The 16,702-nt window shown below is 41.1% G+C and overlaps 1 protein-coding gene across 1 annotated transcript; it reads left to right on the forward strand.

Moving 5' to 3' along the window:
• The first annotated feature begins 251 nt into the window (after positions 1 to 251).
• LOC142399182 (mitochondrial import inner membrane translocase subunit TIM44-like) lies at positions 252 to 8,319 on the forward strand. The gene is made up of 13 exons (XM_075483688.1): positions 252 to 324; positions 1,264 to 1,368; positions 1,580 to 1,744; positions 1,892 to 1,972; positions 2,187 to 2,336; positions 2,760 to 2,893; positions 3,054 to 3,139; positions 3,351 to 3,443; positions 3,674 to 3,798; positions 4,338 to 4,388; positions 4,738 to 4,827; positions 5,396 to 5,506; positions 5,870 to 8,319. The coding sequence occupies exons 1-13, from the start codon at positions 295 to 297 to the stop codon at positions 5,987 to 5,989; spliced, it is 1,341 nt and encodes a 446-aa protein (XP_075339803.1). The 5' UTR covers positions 252 to 294; the 3' UTR covers positions 5,990 to 8,319.
• The last annotated feature ends 8,383 nt before the right edge of the window (positions 8,320 to 16,702 follow it).

Here is a 16,702-nt window from a genome sequence, read left to right on the forward strand (position 1 = left end):
ACGTATCCGTGTGCAAACCACAGCTGCGGATTTAAACTACAAACCCAATAAACTCAGAGGTATTTCACAGTTTGCCTTTGGGATAAAGGGAATTACTTCCGGTCACTGAAACACATTGTGTTAGTTAGGAAAAAACAAAATGTCCATAATGTTTTTGGGGTGAGTTTTCCTTTTAATACCGTGCTGACAGTTGGCTCCGCCCCCCATAAGTTGTCCGAGCTCCTATTGGTTAGGCAGAACGTCAGCTGCTCCAGTGGAGGATGCACGTGCTTCTCCGCGCATTTCAAGATCAAGATGGCAGCCTCCGTGTGTCGGTGCTACGAGGTTAGACAATTATTCATGTCCTTCGTTACAGCTCCCTGGACCTAGGCACTTAATTTTGCGAAATAAGTAGCCCTCCGCGGATTTGTGGTCAGTCTTTTTGTGTCCGGTTACACGGACGCGATTTTGTAGGTCTGTTTTAGTTAGATATCGGGTGAAATATATGTTAAAGGAGGCCTTGTTGCATCAGAAACACAGCAGAGGTTGTCATTGTTACTGTCTGATATAGAAACCTGGTTTGTAGGCCAGTTAGTCTCTGCTTAAACAGGGTTACACTTTGTTTAAAAGTATAGTGTTGCTCAGAATCGTGACACATCAACTCAACACATGGCTGGCGCTGCAGTGATGTAATAGGCTAAATTAACAATGAGAAAATATTAGCAGGGTCAGGTGTGGGAGAAACAGATGGATCACAGAGATTTGTGTAACAATGGCGCACGTAGAATTCCAGTCTAATAATGTTTCCACAACATATTAAATACTGACTGAGGTACAGACATGAGTCAGGTTAGACTTGGGCTCTGCTGTTAGGCTATGTAGGAAACAATCTCTGGAAACCTGTGGGTCAGTGTTAAATAACCAAATTATTGGTCAGAAGGACTCACTCTCTGGTTCATGGCAACAAAAGTGACTGAGGCAGCTGATCTAAAATCCGATATTTTTGGAATGGGTTTGTAGACAACAGTGATCTGTGCCTCCATCATAATAATACTCAGCGGAAGGGATATCTAATGAAAGAATGGTGTTCAACTCAACCTATTGGATCTATACCAAAGACCACCGAATATCCTCTGGTGTTTTATGGACCACCAGCAATCCATTGACACATTTATTGTTTGCTTTTCTTGTCATATATCCCCCATTGGGGATCAACAGTTGCATGTATGTGTATGTGAGGTTGTGACATGATTATACCTGACTCACGCTGTTGTTCCGCCGCAGCTGATTGGCCGAAATGCCTTGGCGCTCTGCTCTCGGTCTCTGGTCTCTGGAGCGTGGAGAGGAGACGCTCACAGGTTACACTGGAGTCCGGCTGCTGCTGTGCAGGTAGACACTAACATTTCCCTTTTTCCCTTCAAAATGAAATGTAACGTGAGTGGCGGAAGTTGGTTTTACTTTTTAACATGCATATTGTGATAATACAGGGATGCTGACGCGTCCTTTCAGTCGGTATTGCCTACAGATACAGAGTGATCTCACCAGTTGGAATATATTTTACCCGTCCAACTAAAGTCTGTCTTTCTTTTTGTCTGTTTAGATCCGACATAATTCAGGGCGTAAAGGTTTCCTGGGAGGGTTGGTTGATAACATCCGCCAGGAGTTCAGTAAGAACCAGGAGATGAAGGAAAACATCAAGAAATTCAGGGAAGAGGCCAAGAGGCTTGAGGAGTCTGATGCCCTTCAGCAAGCCCGCAGGAAATTTGTAAGGAAGCTTTTTGCCTTCTAGCCCCATTATAAAATTATTTCACAAATGTCTAAACAATGTTTTTGGGTTGTTGTTTTTTTTTTTTGAGGGTGGGACTGACAAAAACTTGGAATTGAACACTTCAGATGTTTTATATTTCATTAGAAATCTATTGAAGCTGAGACGACGAAGACGTCGGAGGTATTTCGGAAGACCTTTGGCTCTCTGTCGGAGACTGTCAAAGAGGTGAGTTATTGGAAAGGAGCAGTGCAGAAAGTAAATGCTGTAAAAAAACAAAAAGAAACCTTTATTGAAAACAAAACTAGAGGGACGAAGCGTATGAAAAGTGTGTGTGATCTGATTTTAATTGGGTTGCACGAACGAGCATCTTGCATTGAGGCGTTGTCATGCACTGTAAGCCATAATTATGTTCTGTATTTGTGTTGCTTTTGTTCTAAAGGGTCTTGAGGAAGTGAGTCGTACGGACATAGGGAAGAAGATCAAGGAGGGTGTGGGAGAGGCAGCAAAGTCAGCCATGCACTCTGCTGAATCGGTCTCCAAAGGGGGAGAAAAACTGGGCAGAACCAGTGCATTCAAAGCCATCTCTCAGGTCAGATAGGAACACGGCATCCATTAATTTCCAAAGATTCTATTGTCAAAATTCCAGCATCTCTGAAGGGAGCGACTTTTATCGGCCTCTTTGTGTAATTGCTGTCAACTTAAAGGCTATTCAGCTGCCGCTCAGCTATTTACCAAAGCAATTTTCTGCTTTTTATTTCTCATTTTGGGTTAAGTGTTCTACCTGTCCACTCGTACCATCATTACTTGAGAAATTACCACAAGTTATATGGGCGTCTCTTTTGATTTTGTCTTACCACTAACAGCAGCCACAGCAGGGTTGTGGGTCGACTCACAGCCTCATCGGCTGCCAAACACCCTGCTAAACATTTGTGGTGGTGAATTTGCATTTACACTCTTTAGACTGCAATCTGACTTTACATTCATGATTTGATAACGAGCGTCCTCTCTGTAGGGTGTGGAAACCATGAAGAAGGAGATAGATGTCGGTGACGCCGGCCCTTACAGGGCTCCTGCTCAGCTGAGGATGAGGAGCGATTTCTCATCTAAGGGAGCTGATGACAGCACCAGAGTATTTGAGGCGAATGAGTGAGTAACAGCTTTCCGTCAGGTCACTTCTATCATAACAAAGGTGCAGCATCCTGTAGTAAAAAGCAGCTTTTTTTTCTTTCAGCTGTGCTTTGCCTGTAAGTCAATGGCTTCAGCTGTTGTGCGCCCTGACTGATAATGTGATTTCTTTATAATGTAGAGAGGCTATGGGTGTTGTTCTCCATAAGGATTCAAAGTGGTACCAGCAGTGGAAGGACTTCAAGGACAATAACGTAGTTTTTAACAGTAAGTGAACTATATTGCATACCTTATGCGGTTTAATATTCACTCGTGTAATCCCATTTAAAGGCAGCAGGGGGCAGCAGAATGGATAAGAACACTAAAGTGGTGCAGGCATTAAATGCTTATCTCGACAGTGATTTATGTATCTGCTGCGCAGATGCTGGCTTCGCCTACCATTATCTCTGAAAAACATTTCCCTCCTTACTACCTTCAGGGTTCTTTGAGATGAAGATGAAATACGATGAAAGCGACAATGCCCTCGTCAGAGCATCCAGAGTGGTTACTGACAGAGTCACTGACTTTCTAGGTAATTTTTTTTTTTGTCAAAATCATATTATTTAAGAACCTCTGATTGCGATTTCAAACGTAATAAATGTGTATTTTAAAAGGAAGTTTATGTGTAACCACTGAGGGATAAACATTAGAATATCTGCTTGACGTTGTGGTCGTTTTTATTCAGTCATAACAGGCCCAGTTCCAGGCTGTGAGTGACGTCTTCTTGGCACCGCAGCTGATGCTGTTGATGTGTGTTTGCAGGTGGTCTTTTTTCGAAGACAGAAATGTCCGAGGTGCTGACGCAGATCGTGAAGGCCGACCCCAACTTTGACAAAGATTCTTTTCTCAAACAGTGTGAAAAAGATATCATCCCTAACATCCTGGAGGTAATCGGGGACCTCTGCCTCCTCCTCAGTATCACTTTTACTCAGGCTGATTCATTCACAACTCTTCTCCTTGTGCAGTAATGCAGGAATCTTTTACAGTGGAGGTTAAGACCAGAATTATTGATGAAGGTCTCGCTTCATTAAGCATGGATCAGATTCCGTAAATAAATATGACTTTGACAAACCCTGCCTCTACAGATATGACACTAATCACTGATGCCCTCAAAACAGTGTTTTGTGTTCTTGTTCCACTTTTAACCAACTAAACCAATGATGGGTCGATTTCAAAATGGTTGGCAGACATCTAAATGTGCAAAAAAGTGTGATGGAATGAAAATCTCTTGTGATTTAGACAACAGGAAAACGTGATATTTTTACATTTACCTTGCTACTGACATTACAGGACTTAATTAAAGGTTGCTATAGCAACACATTTGCTTTATTAAGTGTATTATACTGCCATAAGGTCCCTCATGAGACACCTGAGACGCATGAGAAGCAAGTCTTGTGAAATGTTGACCCCTCTGTCCTCTTTCCAGGCTATGATCCAAGGAGAGCTGGATGTATTAAAGGACTGGTGTTATGAAGCTGTAAGTTACCCCTCCCCCACCACATCAACATTTATATTTAATCAGTTTTTAAGTCCAGATCAACTCCAGTCTGTATGCAAATCGCATATGGATGGCGGATCAGTGCACGACTCTAAATATAACTTGTACATATAAGGAATGAAGAAGCTAAGGTTTACATGGGCAAAGATGCAGGAGCATTTGGCCCTCATTTTTGGCACTTTCCATACCTGTCCATGTACAAAATCATCTTCTCAAAAATTTGAACTCACACTAAAAGCTCATGTGTTGATATGTCCAGTTTAGCTTTTCATGTAGTTTGTGTAAAGTGTAATGTTTCATGCTAGATGTGTTCTGCGCCTGTTCTCAGACATACAGCCAGCTGGCCCACCCCATCCAGCAGGCCAGGGCTCTGGGGCTCCTCTTTCAGTCCAAAGTCCTTGACATTGATAACATAGATGTAAGTTCTTTTTTTCAGACCCACCGTCTCACACCTAACGCTGCCACTTTACAAAACGACATCTAATACGATATTTATCCATTTTCTCGCTTTTTCTCTCGACAAACATTCCTTTTTATTATTCAAATTAGATTTAATTTATTCACAACTCTCAAAGACACATGTTCCAAACAGCCTGAATTTTAATGCTTAAAAAAATCTCGGGGCAGTCCCATCAACATGGAAGGCCGGCACCTGAACAAGCTTTATCGAACATTAACGGCACGTTATAAGCTGTTTGCTACAAGTGGAGCTAAGTTCATATTCAGAAAACTGAGCATGTGAAATGAAGGACAGATGTGGCCTTGCATCCAACCAGTGAGGCATGAAGTTGTTTTCTTAGAACAACTTCCAAAAATGTATTTTTTAAAGACGGGGATTAGCTCTTAAAGTTTTTTGTATTTTTTATTAAATGTCGTTAAAAAAAGTTTAAGACGTTCAAGAAATCATATTACTGCATGTGCTTTGGTAATATTTATTTTTTCCCACATAAAAATCAATCCTTTAAATATCTCTTCCTGTGTTTTAGCTGGCGATGGGTAAGATGATGGATCAGGGCCCTGTACTGATCATCACCTTCCAGGCTCAGGTCGTCATGGTGATCCGCAGCCCCAAAGGAGATATTGTGGAGGGAGATCCGGTCAGTCAGCTCATCATTACCGCCTCTGAGTAGCGAATCTAATAGATTTGATCAGAGCTGCTCTGAGGAAGTATATAGGCCAAATGGCTGATATCAGATCAGAGGTCAATAAAAAGTTTGATGCAGCAGCAGGATCTTAGCTAATGTCATTAATAGGATTACATTTCTGATCAAGTTAATGGTCTCAGAAATATTAAAGTTATTGCAGCTGCTTTATTAGGTTGGATCATAGTGTCAATCAAAAATAAAGACGTTTAGTCACCGCTGTTGACGTGAAGTTTGAACTCGAGTCTTGAAGAGCCCTCCACCCGCTTCGTGCCGGGTCTGTGGAACTGACCCATTTCTCTTCTCTTCCTTCACTAGGAGAAGGTGATGAAGATGATGCATGTTTGGGCCTTGTGTCGTGACCAGGAGGAGCTGAACCCCAACGCAGCCTGGAGGCTTCTGGACATCTCTGCCTCCAGCACTGAGCAAATCCTCTAGGAGGAGGAGGAGGAGGAGCAGCAGGAGCAGGAGCAGGAGCAGGAGCAGGAGCAGGAGCAGGAGCAGGAGCAGGAGCAGGAGCAGGAGGCTCATCTGGGACACAAACTGAGAAAAGGGCAGAGGATGAAAACATGTGGCTGGGAATACTGGCTCATGCTGTGTACATACGTTAACTTATGAGGAACCCTGCTCATTTGTGGTCGCCTTTACATTCCCATCAGTATCCAGAGGGTGTATGAGTGCATACTTGACCACTCTCTGGCACATGCATGTAGAGCACATGCCCGGACACCAACTATATGGCATATTCCCCAAAATCTGCATCCATTTGAGGGCTCTGGTCTTCTCAGTGTTTGGATTGGCTAGAGTATGAGTATAGCACTTGAAGATTTATCTTAGAATGGATGACACCAACCTTTAAGACCGCTGGAAGGAGCCTGCTTTACTTCATCCAACAATGGAGTCTATCCATGGCAATATAAAAAAAAAGATCACATCACAGGTGTTGGGGAGGCAAAAGAAAGTGTGGATATCTGTTGGTTCAATTCTCATCAGTTATTGTTCACCAGTGGAGCAGCAAATGTAACCAACATCATGGATTAACCTCATTACATGCAGCCTATCATCTGTGTCTGCACTGGATGTGTTAAAGTATAGGTCGCTTGCATATTATCATCGCTCTGAGACAAATTCACAATGTGTATAGTCATATAAGATCTATAGAAACATGCTTTTGGACATGTTAACACAATTACTGTATGAAACAGAAGTCTCTTTTCTGTTTAAGACCGCTGGCTGATATACTGAGACTTTGTGTAGATGCGACACTGTCAGTGTAGAACAAGCTAAGCACAACCTTGTCGGATAAGGCAAACCGGCCCAAAAACATATATCGCGTCAGGCTTTAATGTCTCCTCAATGAAACGACTGTTTCAGTCTCCAGAGAGGCAGACATGAGAGAAGGTGAAGTGAGCCATGGAGGCTTTAGTGTCTCGAATGTAAACAAGTTCGGAGCTCATTCAACGATGATAAGAATTTTAACGTGTCAGTATTGACATGAACAGCGGCTGTGCTAGCTTTTAACATAAAAGAAGCTCAGAAGCTCAATAAATGTGAAACGAGATGAACATGTAAGCCCGTGTTTAGGAAGTAATGAGCTATGAATTCATAGCCCGTCCTGTCATAAACGATTTAATCTAGCTTCCATTTTTAGGAACTCCAATCTATGCTTCTTTTTATTTGTGCAATTTGAAATGGAGCATGGTTTTTTTTTTTTTTTTTTTCTTTCAAGTTGCTGTACATTATGCCTTCATCATGAGTCAGGTTTGTATTATATTAATATGAGCTGATATCCCGTAAATATATCAGATGTCGAGCGTTGCTTCTCTCTCAGCCTGCGTGGGACCACACCCTTTTTTCCTTCAGGCAGTTTCATTGTTGGGGATCATTTGTCGTCTTGTGTTGCCCATTGTTCACCGGTTTGTCGTGCTGAACTGTTTGGTCTACTTTTATAAATGAGGCTTTTCATATAAACGGTGGAGATGAAAACTGGAATGATTGGTTGTTTATTCTGTTGACTGCACTGTTGTACTGGATATTGTTGACACTGATAGTGAGTGAAAAAGTCCATCGCTGATGTTTTAATTCACGAGTATCTCTGTTTGTTGCGCCATGCTGTCATTGTATCTGTCGGAGTCATTCTGTTGTGTTGTTGCCAGAAATGCCCTGCGGCTGTTTGTTCAACTTGGGGGCAACACTAGGATTGTGGGCCTTTTATCTTTTTTTATTTATATATCAAAAAAGTCATTCTTTCTCTCCACAGAAACAACTTGCTCTATGGGCACTTCATGAGCTTTCTATAAGTCAAAATGTTATCTTTACAGAAAGTTGAGTGTTTTTCATGGCTAGAAAGATGCTAAAATGTTCAGCTTCTTGTGAAGCTCAACAGCTTACCTCAATGTTCAATGTCAAAGTTTCTATCCAACACTTTGCAGTCTCTGTCTTGTGTTGTTATGTGTGCTCCAGCCATTGAAGAGTTGTGCTTTAACAGATTCGATTCATCTGTTGTGGATGATGTCTGTTGCCTTCTCTTCTGTATAAAGATGAACCCTGGTGGTTCTTTGAGTTGAAGCTGGCTGCTTGACATGTGACAACAAACCCCAAAAGAGCATTCATAAGTTCTTCTATTGTGATGCAATAATATGTCAGTTGGCAGATTAAAGCGAGCTGTATTATAGCTTTGCATTTACTTTGTTAAGAATCGGCAGCTTTGATTGCATTGTGTGCTCGTCTGTGCTTTCAAGAAGAAATTAAACTCTGGATACTCTGTGCGTGGGTCTGTCTTTTGTGGGTCTCATTGCAGGACTCACACTTCTTGATAAATGTCCATTAACTAGGTTGTTGATGCTGGTCAATAAGCCTCTGAATTAGGCTGTATTTAAATCATGCCAATTGATTCACAGGCTGAGCCAATATATGGTGGACCTGATCCTGCAGCTGTCTGCTGTGATGAATGACTTTGGACATCCAAACTAAGCTACTAGTCTGCTCCCTTGTGACAGCAGCTGAAGCCTGCTGGGAGACGATGCGTTCCTGTGAACAAATGCGAGCTTCAGCATTGCTAATAAATGGTGTGAAGTCTCGAATATGTTCACTTTTCTTTTTGCATGCAGCACAGGTTCTCAGCAGCACCCCTTATATCACATGCTGAGACCATCCAACTGGAAACAGCCTTTCAGAGGTTTGAGAACACTTACCTACTTACTAACTTATTAAGTGTTGTGCTTAAATGAAAGCGACAATAAAAAGGAGATCAGAGAGGGTGCTGGAGGCAGAACAGGGCTTCTTTGTGGCGCACAACCACACATACACCCATTCTGCACATACTTTGGAGTTGCTGCATCACAGTTTTTGTCTGTCTATTTATTTAGTTTTGATGGCCAGGAAAAATTGAACTACATACAATGTTGATATCGGTATTCCGTGGAAGGAATAGTTTGGCTGAGGTCAGCGCATCGGGCCATGAAAAAGTTCAAATCAGAATTCTGCACAAACGTTCCCTTGTTGTTTTTAACCTTCGAAATTTCAAGAACATTAAGTCAATCCTGCCAGGCGTGACCTCTTTGCAAGCCATGCAGCTACTACAGGTATGCTCAGTAACCTTTTCCAATAACACTTTGGTTTGGATTATAGTGAAAGAGCAAGTTAAGAGAAGGATCTCCCAGCTTTTGTAATGAAAGGCCATATATGTACAAAACTAAACTCCAGCTCAGACTCATCTCCTGGGTCACAGGTATACTGTAGCAGTGACCTATGTCCCTGAACCACAGCTTGACCTCCTGCTGTGCCATACATAACAAGGATTGCAATGAAAACACTGAATTTTATAACCATGAAGGTCTGAGACTCTTATCAATTATGGCCACAGTGGGAGGCCCGCAGGAGGACAGCTCAGGGTGATTAGATTATGAACCTCTTCAGGGCAGTGTTACAATCCACTCACTATTAATTAAACCTAGTGGGAGATCTCATGCAGCCTCAGGCAGGGGATATGTGGATGTGTACGGACTGCAATCTGTGCCAGTGTAGAGTTTTAATTGTGACAATTAATTACTTCTCACAGTGAGTGTCTGGAGCAAAGCCACAGGCTCCTTCAGGTAACTCTGCTTGTTTTGTTTTGCATGTTGATCATGTAATGTCATGCAGTTCAGCCAAACTCGTCACGTAACTGTAATTAAGTCCTCTGACAATCTAATAATCCGTTCACTTTAAAAAGGACCTTCTAACTCAAAATCACTTTATGTAAGTCATGGCACTATCTACAATCCAATCTGATATTAACTTATAATATTTCTGGAATCCCTAAAAGAACCTGCAGCAGACCAATGGTTTGGGAAAATTATTATTATTTATTTTTTAGTCAGATTTTTTATTTTTGTTTGTACGTTTTTGAAACATACAAAACCTGTGGCCAGACTACAAGAAATGTCCCAACAGGGTGAACTTAAGACGTTGATTTTCATTTGATTTTCATGCCTTCCTGACCTTTTAAATGAAAGTTTAAAATATAGATGTAAACACACATATATATATATATATATATATATATATATATATATATATATATATATATATATTAATTTATTGTAGTGCAACAAAACTAAGCCGTACAAGGAATCCCAAAATAGCTAAATGCTATTTTATTTTATTTTTGATGTTCTCAGACTTGTGAGCGTGTATGGTTGTTTGTCTCGTTTGTCTCTGTGTGGCCCTGTGATGGACTGGCGGCCTGTCCAGGGTGTACCCTGCCTCTCGCCCATTGACCGCTGGGATAGGCTCCAGCCCACCCGCGACCCGACCCGACGGATTCAGCGGTATAGAAAATGGATGGATGGATGTTCTCAGACTTCAAAATATATTGTAACCAGTTTTAAAAGTAGGCAAGGCAAGGTACGTTTATTTGTCAAGCACAATTCGTACACAAGGCAATTCAAAGTTAAAAAGTAACCACAGTTATAGTTGAACTGTTTATATTTAGTTTCATTTACCAGATCGCCTTAGATTAATTTGTTTGCAGCCTCTCTCTCTTGACCACTACTTCTATCTGAACTGATAGACAAGCCATACAGGGAGCCACGGGTGATCTTCAGGGCCAGGAGGGAGGTGATTGGGAAGGAGGGGGGCGGGTCCCTCAAAGTGTGAAGACTTTAAAGTCCGCAAAGGAGGCGCTGCTGGGAGTTCAGACCACTGGAAGCGAGCCTGGAGCTGTCCGCGGTGCTGAACTGCCACCGCTGCCGCCGCTGCTGCTGGATCACCGCTCCGTGTCTCGTCCCCACCTGTGACACCAGCCCGAAGGTAAGCTCTGATCTAATCTGGTCGTCCTGCAGTCGGTTGTTGGAACGATGCAGTGATGAGTTTTCTTCACAAGAAACTTTTGCTGAAATCGTTGTGGCGCTGTGAATGTCATGGTGAAATTTATCAGCGTGATAACGTTGCAAGCTGTTGTGCAACTTCATGTGACTGTTGGTTCATTAAAGGGGGGTTAATAGGGGCAATCCTTTAATTACCTTGCAAACATTTAACAACATGTTGTTGAGACTGCCTTCGTAAAAAGACTGTTGTCAACCACTCAGTACAGCCGCAGGATGTCCTGCTTGTATTGAATACAGAGGAGTCATCAAAGATGCAGTTCAGCTGGTTAAAAGGTCAAAAGTTTCAAACTGTGTTTATTTTTTTTCTGACCCTTCTGTGATAATAAAATGTTAAACTTATTAATCCACCAGTTTAGAAGGTGATGTGAAATAGGGCTCTTTTTTATCAATTCATTCGTTTTCCAGACGGACCTTTCTCTTGGTTTAACTTTAGTTTTCGGATAGCGCTGTGCTTCATATTTTCATAGCTGCTGTCCTATAATCCTCAAAAACACGAGAGGCATCACAGGTATTACGGCCATATGGGACGCCCTTATGTCACAGCATGTGACCTTTGTTGGCCTGGCTGCGTGGTGCTTGCATTTTTCTACTCTCATTCCATCAAACTCGTTTACTGTTTCAAACAAGGGAAAGTGGTTATGAGACAGTAACGCGAAGCCAAATGATGCTTATAAAACACAGTGTAGTTAATAAGAGGTTGGTTTGAATAAGCTTTTGCTTCTTTCTGAGCCTTTTTAGACAACTAAGTTATTTTTTCCCTTTAATCCCAATTCTAATCATTCAGTGTGTTTGAAAAAAAGCCCTCACTCATTCGTTCATTCATTTTATTTCTAACCTGGAGCTCTGTTTTTTTTTCATTGTACTATTTTGCGCAGATAATAAGTGACTGATCCAGCGTTAAGAAAAAAACTTCTAAAATGAAAGATGGATCTGCTGTATTTTATGGGGCTGTAAAAAAAAAAAGAAACAGGAAGATCAGAGCCACGGTGACTAAAAAAAAATATGTTTTGTAACTCAGGGTCTAAGAAGAAAGAAATTGCAACTTAATGTCACTTCTCAGAGTTTCTTTAGTCACTTTTTTCAGGGACAATCTGTGGTAAAAGTATTCATCATTTTGTCCAACTGTTGTCATTGCAAGCTTTGTTCTAAAGCCTGTGCTGCCCTGGTATGTAAACTTTACGCCTTCTTTATATTGACAAGATAGACTGTATATTGACAATAGAATCTGTCTTGTCCATTAAGCTTCCTGACAAGTGGCTATCTGGAGAGTCCAACCCTGTTATAATCCCTGGCCATTTGATAATTGATACTGAGGCAGGCACTTTCTTTCATTATGCCTTCAATTTCTCTATTAAAGCTTCACTCAGCCCTTTGGTCCCATCATCCGGAGAGCAAGGGAGGAATAACGTGTCTTTGAGAGGATCAGTGAGGTGATAAGGAGGGGGACAAATCCTCCTGGAATAGAATGTGCTGACTGGGGAGAGCACCTTCCGCAGGAAATATGTTTCCACTCCACAGCCCACAAATGAGGCTATGGGGAAGGTTTCTGAGCAAGAGCACAGCAACCAACCTGTGTGGGTTTTCTTGCCTTTTCTTTCTTCTCCATCATCAGAGTTTGATTTATTTATCTTCTGCTGTGCTATACCTGAGTTCAGAAGGAAAGATGTGCTTCTGAGTGTCTCAGTTATATTTTCTGACATTAAGAACCGTGAGATCGGACGGTACATCTAGCACGAGTTTCAAAAAGAGATTGTACTTTCTGCTTGATGTCTGCTGGCAAGAGCCCTGCTGGGAGTTGTGGAATCTCTGAAAAACATTAACAATCTATAGCCTTTGAAACACTTCAAGGCCACAAACCCAACAAATCATTTAGACTTTTCGTTCTATTCCACAACTCTGGATGACAGAAACTCCCTCAGGTTGCTTCTCACCTTTGCTTTTTTTTTCTCTCTGTTAGGTATCCTGACGAGTGAATCCTCAAACAAAGATGCTCCTGGTGACTCAGGGTGAAGAGGAGGATATAAAGATTGAAGCTTTTTAAGAAAATCCACAACTCAGAGCGGCACGACTGAAGCATTCAAGTGATTTGAAAGGAAAAATGATCTCTTAAGTGCAACGGCTTGGATCATTTACAGCCTGCAAGCCCTGTGATTTATCTGCAGAACATCCTCAGCTACGTAATTGAGATTTACACTTCACTCTGTGATTACAATAAATGCATTTATAGGGCTTTTGTTTGATTACACTGAATAAACAAACAAAAGTTGTGTACTGTTCAATTCTCTTGAGAATAGCTGAGTTTGAATTGGAGAAAAGATATCGCAGGTTAAGTGAACACCAACCAGTTAGATCTAATTAAACCTCACTGAGCATGCCTTGGCTTGCTGCTTACTTTACCAGAGGGCTTGTTAATTTGCACCACTGATTTGCTTCGTGTTACTTTGTGTTTGCTCTGTGGCTTGTAGGAAGCACAACACTTAAGTGTAATCAACTGCTAGATTTTCCTCACTTCCAAGATGAGCGACACAACCTACTGGGTTGTGGACTATGAACTCTCCTCTTCTGCTCCGCCGGGGTTTCCCAGGGGCCCAACGGTACTGCAGCCCATCGCAGGGCAACCCGAACAGGGAACAGCCCTATGTTTCGTGGGCCTCCTCGTGCTGCTGCTGCTCTTTCTTTTGGTTCGCTGCATCCGTATCTTGCTAGATCCTTACAACAGCATGCCGTCCTCATCATGGACGGATCATAAGGAGGGACTGGACAAAGGACAGTTTGATCATGCTATGGTGTAAAGACCAAAAGTGACCGAAGGAGGGGAAGAGTTTATTCTGGAGATAAGCAGGATTTTTGCCGACAGTGATGAGCCCTGCTAGGAGCTTCAGTTTCTGAAAATGAAAGGAGGTGCAATGGTGGAGTATGACTGTTTACTTCTCGGCATAAAATCAAGTAGTCAATTTTGTGAACTGCAAGACAACAATATTGAAGCATTGAGCGGTAGCTGCTTAAGGAGAAAAAAACAGACATGTTAGAAGCCATGTATCCATCTCAATTTGCAGTAACTAATGTGTTATTGTAGCCCTGTGGTGTGTAGATCCCTTTAGTGACAAACACTGCCAGAAGAGAATGAACATTACCTCACGATTCCTCTCTCTCATGTCATTCTTTAATTCTATAATACTTTTACAAATCCCAGGGCTGATTTATAAATAGATAGCAGAGCCACAGCAAGAGATGTCCTGATTGAATAAAAAATTAATTTAATAAGTTTAGGGCAGACACGGAAGTCATTTAGACACAACTAATGCACTCTGTTATGGCTGATTTAGAGACAAGAACTCAAACTTTAGATGTTTTTTCTACTGTTGAAATGTAAAAATGTACCTTAAATCTTTCAGCTCTTGTTGGTTTGTGTGGATGCCCATCTTACAGCTCTCACAGTTTGATTGAAACCTGAAACCACGTTTGATAAAAGTCTATTTTTTAGAAATCAATCACGCTGGTTATTGTGTGGCATATGTGCCATCTCTCGGATGATCCTCAGGTCAGATTATTTTAAATAAACCAAAGGCTCTTCAGTTTGAGGGAATAACTTGAATCACCTCCTGTAATTTAAGCTTTAGCCGTTATTTTTTGTTTATTTATCTGAATGTACTTCTTCCTGAATTTTAATCCCATTTCACAGTACAATTTCAACATATAAGGCATAACAGTTAATGCGTCATTGTTTGTTCGTGGGCGTGTGGTTCTATGTCACTCTTCTTTTTAAGAGGCTTAGGAGGCTCCATGTGCAAGGTCACAGCTCTGGCTGACAACCAGCAACATTAAGTTATGATTATGAATTGCACGTGCACCAATGCCCTCCCCTTTGTCTGTTTTGCCCTTACACTCTATCTAATGCACCAGCCATATCTGTTCAGCAGTGCCTGAAGGAATATGAGTAAATACTTGGATCTATTTCATACCAGCAATTCTCTGTTCCTGTTGTAGCCTGTTTTACCATGTTGTTTCTGCCAATATTACATGGTAAAGTCTTCAAAAAATATGGTTCTTAAAGGATCTTTTTAGATTAAATTTAGTTCTGATATTCTGTTGTTTTATGCTTTTCCTTAATGGCAATGACTAAAAGATTATTTGATAAGATATCAAATCATTGTCAGTGGACCAACTTCCTATATATAAACTCTTGCCTGTAAAAACATGGATATTTTCCTAATGTCTTTCAAGTGGTATTCTGTTTTGTTTATTTTTGTTTAATAAATTATACATTTTCTAGTCATGCTTTTGGAAAATCTCATTCATTTACAGACCAGCAGAGCATACATAATAACAGCACACACAAACACAGCAGATTTCAGCATCTTTATCAGTCTTAGACTTCAGATGAGCTTCTGTTTCTCATCCCGCTCTCTATCTGGTTCACTGTGACCTCTTCTGGATACGCTGAGAACAACATTTGGAGCTCAGACGTGCATCCTCACAGTAAAGATTCACATTGAGAGAGGTTGGGAGGCAATAAACATTCAATCCACTTGTGAGATAACTCCATTTGGAGAAAGATGAAAAAGAAATTGAAAAAGGTCTGATTGATGACTGAACAATGGGGGAAATTAAGTTTCTCCAAGTTGTTTTTTAAGTTGAGGGACAATCTTCGCAAGCTCAATTATGAACTTACAATTTGTGCACACATAAAGCTCTCAACTTTACACATGCCAATTCCCAGTAATAAGTTGGTAACGTAACCAGCCTCCTGAACATGGTACATGAAGCATACACAAGAAGTGTTTAAACACCACGGCGGCAAACTAAGGTGAGGATCTGGCAAAGAGTAATGACCACCAAAAAGTACATATACTGAGGGAAGTGATGACTAATGCAGAACAGGTCTGGCAATCGGCAGCAGCACCCAGGTGTGACTCAAAATACAGGAAGCAATACTAATAGCAATGAAAAAAGCAGGGGCTACAAAATGAAACAGGAAGTAAATTTCACTAGAATATGGAAAGTGGCAACACTATAGCTAAACACAGAGAGGGGCAGGGCAAGATCAAACCTAATCTAACCAAAAAAAACACCTCAACCAAAGCACAATAAAAACCCACAGGATTTGACAAAGGCAGCCAAAAACCTTGTAATCTTTTAAAGTGGTCCTCAGCAGTCGTTCTCCAGGCTCTCTGAAAGCATTTCAAAGTTTTTCTTTTTGACATTGGCAGCTTTTTTTTTCATTAGTCATTTTCACTCCAGTGATTTGACCTTTACATCGACCAAGCAACAAAAAAGCCCCTAACACAAGGGATGAACAAGTTTTGTATCTACGCATAACAAACATTTCCAAAATTACACTTTTTTACAATTAAGAATTGTATCTTTAGGTACTTTGTTTCAAGCAACCTGTGACAAAGACACATCATTTGTTCCCATGTATTTAGTTGCAGCTAAGAAAAGAAAGAAAGAAAAGCCAAAAATAACACAAACTGACTATACAAAATCACTGGGTATAGTGTTTCCTTTAGAAATATAAGAACACTCGACAAGTGGAGGACAAAAGAAGTGTCGGGCCCAACAAAACTTCTACAGCAGATGAACAGTAAAGTGATGTCCTTGTGAAATATGAAAAAAATCCAGCAAAGACCTGACACAGGGTCTCGTGTAAGAGGGCTCAGGCTGTCTTGAAGAACAAAAGGGGGTCAGGCGGCCATATTGTCTTTCAAGCTAATTGGAACTATACAAACTATCTGTTAACTATAAGGTAGTACTGTATTTCCAATAATGTTTGAATCAAATA

The sequence above is a fragment of the Odontesthes bonariensis genome, chromosome 14 (genome assembly GCF_027942865.1).
Source record: "Odontesthes bonariensis isolate fOdoBon6 chromosome 14, fOdoBon6.hap1, whole genome shotgun sequence".
NCBI lineage: Eukaryota > Metazoa > Chordata > Actinopteri > Atheriniformes > Atherinopsidae > Odontesthes > Odontesthes bonariensis.